Genomic DNA, 9815 nt, shown 5'->3' on the forward strand with positions numbered 1-9815 from the left:
AACCCTAATTGGTATAGGTACTTTATAAAATAAGCCACCATGCCATAATTTGTCAAATGCTCGCAAAATATATAGGAATGCTTCAATAGAATTAAGTCTTCTTCCAAAACCTTTGTATTGAGTCAAATTTTGGAAAGGGTAAAACAAGCACGTCCAGGATATACAGGATCGAGTAAGTACACCACACACAAGGAACTCTCCGTGAGCCGTGTTACACTGGTGGTGGTGCATAGGAGGAGAGCAGACGGCGGAGCCAGTTACAGTGAGTCGAGGAAAGCGAGTAAATCGGGCGGGTCGTACGAATTAAATAATATTTAGTTAATTAACATACAGGAATAAATATAATTTTATAGCACAAAATATAACCTACAGTGATTGTTTTACATTTGAGTTCTTTGATCCCACACAAATGGTCCACCTCTTCTGGACCACTGTCACTGCTGTCTGTATCCGAACCATCTTCACCCGATACAATAAAGGATTCTATAATGTTGTCAATCTGGGGTTCTGAGGCTGCAAAGTGCTTTTCGATTTTCTTCACGTGCATGCACTTTATTAACCACTCTTCTGCGCCCATACTTGGTACTTGTCTTCTCAGAAAGCCATAGCTTGAGACATAGATATGATGTAATCCTTTTAGCTACATAACCTTTGACTTCAACACAAATTAACTCAATGGATTGAAGTCTAGATGGTATGGTGGAAGTCGTAAGATGTCATGACCCTCCAGCTGAACAGTTTTGTCCAAGGGCATGTTACTTTTCTCTCGTATTTCTGGTTTTTTAATTAATAATTTCCTCTTGTTTGTTGTCCTTTGCCAGGTAAACCTCAGGTCCTTTGATATTCTTTCTCACAGCGCTGAAAGTTTATTTTTTCCCTTAGCGCCTCCCTTAATAGTTTTACAGTCCATATTCGATATTCTACAATGTGAAATTGTACACTAGTCTTCTCACTACACACTTATCGAGCCATCTAAATAAGTAACTGTTCTACGTCGTCGGCTTTTTTGTGTAGTAAAACTTGCTTTGCACTGATTACTAGCCTTCATTTTTTAAGCTCACCGTTTATTTGAGTCGCAACAAGCTCTGATACACCAGTTGCTGGAGCAGTTCTTTGAGAAGTCTTCGACAATGGAATATGAATGGTTTGATGACCTGTTTCTTCCTCCATAAATTTATAAACATTACTCACGATTTCGAGAATTATTCTACCTTTGAATTTCGACTTTAGCTCATCAGACATTATCAGTAAAAGCAAAGCTCCAGCAACCACCACATTCACCACCGCACCGTCACAAAACAGACTGATTTTTAGCGAGTGACATGAGTTTATTGCGTCAGTACGATTTTGAAAAAGGAGGCTGTCGTCGATGAGTCATAGGGAATGTTTTCAGGACGCAGCGCATAACACTACCCCGCCACCCCTCCCGCCTATCACCACACACAAGGCCACACGCGCTGATAAAGTCGTTGAATTGTACTATCAGGTCCCCGTCCAGATCTCAATGCTAAAAGTAATAAATAGTTTTATAAATATTATTCTTAATTGGCTTACCTATTAAGTTTTGTTTTGACATCATAATTTGAATATAGTGATTACCAATAAGGTTTATTTATATTTAGCCTGCTTTAATTCAAGACCTAGAGTTGTTGAATTTTTAAAATTCATTGCTCATGTAATTTGTAACTAATAACCACAGTCAAACCTAATCTTAGTTATTTTTTAATTTAAATTGTAGTCAAGTGAATATTTTAAATTTTACATTTAATTTTTGGTAAAGTGGCACTCAGTGCCCTTTTTAATAGATTAAAATAAAACTAGATCCTGTGAATAATATCAGGTAAACATCTCAATTTGAAAACTTTTTTAATGTTGGTGTGCTTATAACTTACCTTTTGGGTAGATTGTATAGTATTGATCTTGACGCTCAACTACTGTACAAACACTACTAATAGGCCATGGCTGTCGATCAGGCTCATGAAAACCCTTGTATTGAGATATAAAATTTTTTTAACTCATAAAACAGTTGCATACTTTTCGAATATCTAAAGATAATATGATGCCCTTAGAAAAATGTCTAAGATCATGGAGAATTTCGGGACCTTTTTTAGGAAATCAGATTAACAGATTACAGTTTATCAGATGGAAGAAAACCGAACTGTGAATAATCTTTCCCTGAACAATAAACGAATGAGAGCTGCATCATTGGATTTACCTTTGCAACAAGTTCAAGAATATTGCAAATTCATCAAGCTGACTTGTTTGCTATTTAGGTTCTTGATACCACATTACACAGCGTCTACTGATATGAGAGAGATGATGTCTATGTTTGAAACGTTTGACATTCTCTATGTTCAAATATATATTTACCATTACAGATTACCTGCACAACTGATATTTATCAATAAATTGGTTTAGAGAAGAAAAGTGCCATAGACCATAATGTATACAAGTACTAATGTACAAGTGTTACCTGTTTTAATAGTCTATGGAAGGGCAATGATATTATAGTCTAACTCGATAGCTGGAAATACTGCTAGTAGTCAAGTTTAGATTTTACATCTCAAACTAGAATTACACAGCATACTCTTTTGTCCGTTCAACTTATGAATGGGCAGAGCTCTTCATAAAGTGAACAATATGAAATGATTGGGTACATTAATATTTTAATGTAAATAATGTAATGTTTTGTTATAAATGCATATATATATATATATATATATATATATATATATATATATATATATATATATATATATATATATATGGAGCTAATACTTTTGGGAATTCCTTCTATCACATCATCGTTTTTGATAGGTAAAAAGTTTATTTTTTAAGGAATTGTATACGTTTATTTTGTATCAAACAACATACCTTTAGATTTGTTGCATATCTGTAATTCCGTTGTATATAAGTGTAAGCAACGGGAATATATTATATATACATACGTATATATTATATATGTGTATGTATATATATATATATATATATATATATATATATATATATATAATTTTAATAAACATTGAATCACAAAAAGTACTTGCTCCGCCGGGACTCAAACCCGGGTCTCTCACTTGCCGGGTGAATGTGCTACCATTACACCACAGAGCCCTTACTTTTTACGATTCAATTATATTGTATTTGGCCGTATCTGTCACATATGCATTTAAATAACTAAACTAACATATGATCGGAAGACCAAATATCTGTCGAACTACTTTTGTTTACATTAATTAAATTTGTATAAATGACAAAGGCCTTATTTAATTTTTCAATAAACATTGAATCACAAAAAGTACTTGCTCCGCTGGGACTCGAATATATTTTGTTATTATATATATAACAAAAATAAAATAGCAATATTTTTTATTTAAGTTTGTATACTAATATAAATATATACAGGCATATCTATACAAAAGCTCCTACACACATTTATACTATCCATAATTATCAGCTGTTTTTCCATAATCATTTTTTAAAGAACAGGGTCAAAATGTAAACAAATTTGTATGTCAGTTTATTAAATGTCAGTTCATTAAATAACAATTTACTTTTTGAACATGATTGGAATCATCCAAGACTGGCTTTTGAGTCAGTTAGCTATAAATTTCAACATAAACTCTATAGCAAGTAATAATATATTTCAAGATGGACGTGTTTTTGCCGACATTTTGCAGAAATATGGGCTGCTTGACCACAACTTTAACCTTAATATAATCCCAAATAAAGATCCAGATCAGTGCAAAGTTAATCTTAAACTGCTGAAACCTATTTTTGATCTATTGGGAGTTAACTACAATGAGACTGTAATAAGAGATATTGTTGAAAATAATTCCTCAGTCATATTAAAACTTCTTTATGAACTGTATGTTTGTCTTGAAAACAAACAACACTTGTACTTTATAAAACAACAAAACTATGACAGAGTAAACAAAAATCTTATTCAAAGTTTGGAAGAAAAAGAGATTTCTGCAAATATTGTTAAGTTAGAACATAAGTCTGAGCTAAACTGTTTTGAAAAAACCATTGATACAAAATAGAGACATTATTAACTGGTATAAAATGAAATATCAAGTGATAAAAAAGGGATTGGATGAAAAATTGCAGAAGGTAAAGGAGGGACTCTGTCTAGAAGAAATAAATACTTTTAAATACAATGAAAAACCAAGATTGTGTCCATGTGCTTGTGATACAAAAGAGGAAAACTGTTTTCTTCCTGAATTGGACACATTTGTTAAATATGATAATGAGGACACTCTCCTAAGCTACGATCAGTTTATAGCGTTATTTAAGAAAAAGTTACAGCATGATGAATCAAAGAAAAGTATTCAGAATAACATTCAGAATGACTTACTCTCTGAGACATGGAACAAAATAATGGCAAAAGAAAAAGAACTATATAATTCAGTATTCTCTGAAATACTACTTAAACAATCTCAGTATGAAAAACAGTTAGTAAGTAAATTAATTCAAACCCAGTCTCAAATAAAAATACAAAATGAAAATAATGTTCTAGTTCAAAAGAATCTTCAAAATGAGCAGGAAAATCAGTTAGCTTGTGATTTCAAATTCAAAGAAGATTTTGAGGCTCTTAAGAACATGTATAAAAATGAACAAAAAAGAGTGTTAGAATTGCATAAAAAACTTTACAAAGAAAAGAAAAATCTTATTAAGCAAAGAAATTTTTCACTGTGCTGTGATATAGTTGATGCGTTAGTAGATTTAGCCATTAATACATCTGAATATAATTCAAATTATGGAGTATCTGTACCTAAAAGTTTATGGAATGACTGGATGCATTTATTTATTCAGTCACAGCCCATTCATACCCCTTTTCAATTAATGGAAAATGACATAATTGATGGTAAAATCATAAATTACGATGATGTCATTAATTTTGAAAGAGAACTTGACGGTGTTCTTAATGAAAATGATGTTGATGAATACTTGTTTACATATGGACGTTGGTTTTATGAAGATGTTGGATTTGAACACGAAATACTTAATGCAAACTGTCTAGCTTTCATTGTTTATCGTCTACTGTCCTTAAAGTATCCTCTCCCACCATCTCCTTTGCCTGCTGATCTGCCACCTTTTAAATTAGCTGGAGTTTGTAATTGATGTTTATAATGCAGACTGCATTGATAAACTTAGAACTTTACTCTCAAAACCACGTGTTCATGTATTTGATACTGAAATTGCAATAAAACGATGTATTGACATTTTTCTAAAGGAATCTGCCCCTCCAGTAGAAGAAAAGATCAAAGGAAAAGGACATAAAATTCCAAAAAATGATGCAAAGGAAAAAGTAAAGGAAAAATTGGATAAGAAATCTGCAAAAAAAGCAAAGGGCGATAAAAAAGGAAAAAAAGAATCAAAGTTGCCAACAGAAGATAATACATTAAAACTTAACAATCTAACTGACAAAGAAACACAAACATCCGTCATCAAAGAAGAAGAGGACAAAGAGCCAATCAGAACCACAATGGGGATAATTGGTGAAAAAATATCATATCAATTAAAAAGTGGGTTATCGATTGATGATGATTTACTGACCTCTGTTATTATTGAATATCTGAAAACTCTTGAAGATTGGGAAGGGTGGCTTCTACTTAATTATCCACTGACTATAAATCAAGCATTCACTATAGAACTTGCTCTCACTGGGAAGTATCTGCCCATTAATGATTATGCTACTGAGAAAAATGAAGAAGTACAAGAAAGTCAAGATCAGTTTGTTGAACAAAGAAAATCTAAGTTACTTTCTTGTCCAATAAGTGACAAGGACTCAGCACTTTTTAAAACATATTTCTCTTTTTTTATAAAAGCAAAAGAAAGTGACAAAGTGTCAGAAATACAATTGTTTACTCCCAAGGACAGCTCATTATCACTCGATGGAAACAATTTTCGAAAGAAATGATGATATGCAAAATGATCTGGAATTGGAAGTTTTACCAACAAACATTTTAGAAATGTTGTATAAGGACCAAGAAATTTATAAAGAGTTTATTTATGATTCTTTTGATATAACAACTATAAAGAAACTGGCGAGAATGATACTTAACGACGATGGTATCGAAGCTACTAATTCAATTGATTTGTTTGGAGAGGAATTTCTGAATAAATTGACAAAAGGTAAACAAAAAGATCAGAAGAGAAAGAAATCTTTACCAAGCAAGAAACAAAAATTAGGAAACAATGACAAGAAAAAGGGTAGAAAAAGTAAAAATATCAGTGAGCCGTTAGAAACAAATGTTGAAGATATTACTAAAACTAATGAAGAAGTTACCAATTTGGAAAATATGGATATAAAAACTGAGACCACAACTGAATTTGATTTGCAGTCAAAAGCCATAAATCCTGGAGAACAAGACTGGCAATACATTTCACTACCCATTAACAATCAAATAGCAGTGTTGCTTGCGACAGAGTGGGAAAATATTGAAAATTGCTATATAAACAATTTGTTAGACATTTTTTTTGAAAACCGTATGATTAGTTTACGTCTTGTTCCATATTCAACTTATGTCCAAGAGGAAGTGAAAACAGTTATGAACAAAGATGACTTAAAACAAAATGTGGTAGATGTTTTTCAAAACTATTATAACAATATAGAAAGACACTTGCGTGAACTACCTGATGTGAAAAACCAACTGCATTGTAAGGTACTTGAAATGCAACAAAACCTCTGGCAACTAGCTGATGACAAGAAAGAAGAGACAGAGAGTAAAAGACAGGAAGTGATATTTCAAAACTGGTTAGTTACTCAGTTGTGCATGTTAATAAATAACTACTTATCCTTTGTTCAAACAGAACTAACCAGATCAATAGAGACTATGAAACTAATTAATGACTATTATCTTAGCATGCTTAATAGAGATCTCCCATCTAATATTAATTTGCAAACATTAAATTTAGATATTACTAAACTTACAGAAGAAGCATTGTTACTTGTTCAGGATGAGTCGGCGATAAGTTTAAACTTGAGGAATAATAGTCTCTTTTCATCAAGTAGTTATAGTCAGAATACAAAAGAAAACAAAAACAATTTTGTGGCCCAAAGCTTGATCAACTGTTCCGAGAACGAGGACGTTCTAAAACTGCTCAGGGTTCATATAAACCAAGAAATTCTTAAAGCAATGAATATTCTTACTTCCACTTCAACAATATTTTACAATCAAATAAAAATGGAAGAAAATTTATTGGTGTCTGCTAATAAAAAGCTTGCAAAAGAGAAACAATCAACAAAATCAAAGAACACACCAAAGCAGAGTTCTGAAAAGAAAATGAAAATGAGTACAATCTCAAAACTCAATGGTAAAGATGAGTTTAACAAATCAGGTGTAGAGGGCGAGTTGTTGTTATTGGAATGGAGATTTGTAATAGATACAGAAATAAAAAGATTTAATTTTCGTATGGACTTGATTGAGACTAGAGCCAATGAAGATATAATGGAATTTTACTGCTATCTTGAATCTGTTTTTTGTGATTTACACAGTTTAATTCTATCAAGATATTCAACAGAAATTCAAAACATCAATGATTTGTGTGAATATATAAAGTTTGCTATTGAAGAAGAGATAACATTAAATCTACCTATAGTTTTGAGTAGAAAAAGCTTTTTCATAAACATAGTTAAAGGATTAAAGGCAGAGTTGGTTCCTGAAGTAAAAGAACTCTATGAAGTATCAAGCGATTTTAGTTTTACAATAAATCAGTTAAAACTGTTGCTACATATATTTAAAATTGCAGGTCCCAATGGTATCATTAGAAAACAACCATTTTGTTACATTATTCAAGATTTAATGTTGTTTAATACCGGGGACCATCAGCCACATTTGCCAAAAATGTGGAACAAGCTTAGTGAATCTGAACTGATATTTTTGATTGATCAAATGTTTGGGTCAGAGTTTGCAATAGATTGGAGAGATTTCATCATTTATAATCTGGACATAGATTATCCCAGTATTTGTGATATTTTGTCTTTGAGGGAACAGTTCTCACTGTTTGATCCTGATAACACAGAAGTTGTTTCATTAGAGAGATTTGCAACAGTTAAACTTTGGTTTGAAAACCATTTACCTGGTTCCCCCCATGAAGGTCTACGTATTATGTTAATAAAACAACTGCTGGTTGATATGTTCCGAGTGGATGATAACAACATTAATTATACAGCTTTACTCCTGTATTTTTGTAAAGACTATGATCCAAAACTTGGATTAAAAAAAGCTCTCAGTTTATCTTTGGGGAAAAATGTCATTATTTCTACAGAAGAAGTTAAAGAGTTATTAAAAAATGAGGAAGAAATAAAGGATGCGGTTCATAGTATTTTATCAAATATAATAGCAAGTATCATTCTCAATAGAGAAGGTGTTGTAATAAATGAAATATCGGACACAGAATCTGAAACAAATGTAAGTTTTAATGAATTAAATGAAAACTACATAATAAGTTCCCCACTAAGCTCTATAGTAAGCAGTGATAAAAGCAGTACACAATCAAATTTATCAAAAGATGAAGCTGAAAGTGCAAAGAATTCATCGGTGCTGCCAATGTTTTTCAATAGCAAGCAAGTGGAAGATGAAAGATCATGGACATCCAGAATTCCAGTTTCTACAGTAATTAGTGTATTTAATGCTTCTTTTCTCAATCAAGACAAAACTTATTCACTAAGGAATATTTATCTCCACTGTTTAGAAGATGAAGCTGATGATGACCATATGATTGAAGCTCCAATGTTAGTAAATTTAAGATGTATACAAAAAATATTTGCATTAACAAACAAGTTTAAAATATCATTACCCAAAAAAATATTTGAGCTTCTGAATAAAACTGAATTTTGAAGTATAGTTGTCTTTTCCATATCGAAAACCTAGTCAGCTGATAATGATTGATTCTTCCTGGACTAGCATAATAGTTTGGGTATATTTTTGTTTATATTTTAGATTATTGAAACAGCTAATAAAAAAACTACTTAACATCCAAGTGCAATTGCCTATAGTTTATTGGCCGAGCATTAGCGAAGCCTATCATGTGGAGGGCTGGAAAGATTTAATTTTTGCCTGTCTGTCTGTCTATCTGCTTCATTTATATATTAGCAATACTGAATTTAATGATTTCACCGGTCTTTCCATGAGGTTTAGATGAGAGTTTTTACATTGGTCCTAAGAGTAATTATGATGGTAACGAGAAAATATCAGAATAATTAATGTTGTAAAAATGTGTGTAAAATCATATGAGACTCTAAAAAGTTAATTTATACAGAGAAAAACAAAATATAGTAGGCTGGAGTAAATGTTAAAAGTCGGTGACTATATGATAGCACGTTCTTACTTTGAAGTACCATCACTAGTTTACAGAACTTTTGTTATTTAAACACTGCTACAGGAAAATGTTTTGTTCATAATTTACTGAAAAATACAAATGTATCATATGGCGAGATATCTCAAGAAAGATTTAATCTGTAGACTTCAAATTTTGCATGAAACTTCATTTCTACATAGACAAGAATGAGTTCTATGATGGTGCATGTCGAACCATAGGATTTTGCTGAGTGTGATTGAAGCCTATCACACTGTAGGCTGTCACAATTTCTCTTTTGTCTGACAGGGGAATGGTAATGTTACTTTTCTGTATGATTGAATGTCTGCCTATCTGCACGACATGTAAAGAATGAAATGAGCTTTATAGACTTGAAATTTTGCATGCAACCTTAGTGAAGCCTGTTATACAACGTATGGTGTGGTGTACTCTTACCTTGTATAAAGTTATTTTTAATTGGAATGGGAAGAAACGATGGGGAGTTGTTTATT

General features: G+C 31.8%; 1 protein-coding gene across 1 annotated transcript; it reads left to right on the forward strand.

Annotated features, from left to right (window-relative positions):
• The first annotated feature begins 5916 nt into the window (after positions 1–5916).
• LOC124358243 (sperm flagellar protein 2-like) lies at positions 5917–8850 on the forward strand. The gene has a single exon (XM_046810539.1). The coding sequence runs from the start codon at positions 5928–5930 to the stop codon at positions 8844–8846; it is 2919 nt and encodes a 972-aa protein (XP_046666495.1). The 5' UTR covers positions 5917–5927; the 3' UTR covers positions 8847–8850.
• Positions 8851–9815: the final 965 nt, after the last annotated feature.

The sequence above is a fragment of the Homalodisca vitripennis genome, chromosome 1 (assembly GCF_021130785.1).
Source record: "Homalodisca vitripennis isolate AUS2020 chromosome 1, UT_GWSS_2.1, whole genome shotgun sequence".
NCBI lineage: Eukaryota > Metazoa > Arthropoda > Insecta > Hemiptera > Cicadellidae > Homalodisca > Homalodisca vitripennis.

Coding starts and splice junctions, on each gene's coding strand:
- LOC124358243 (XM_046810539.1), top strand. CDS start 5,928: ATGCAAAATGATCTGGAATTGGAAGTTTTACCAACAAACATTTTAGAA.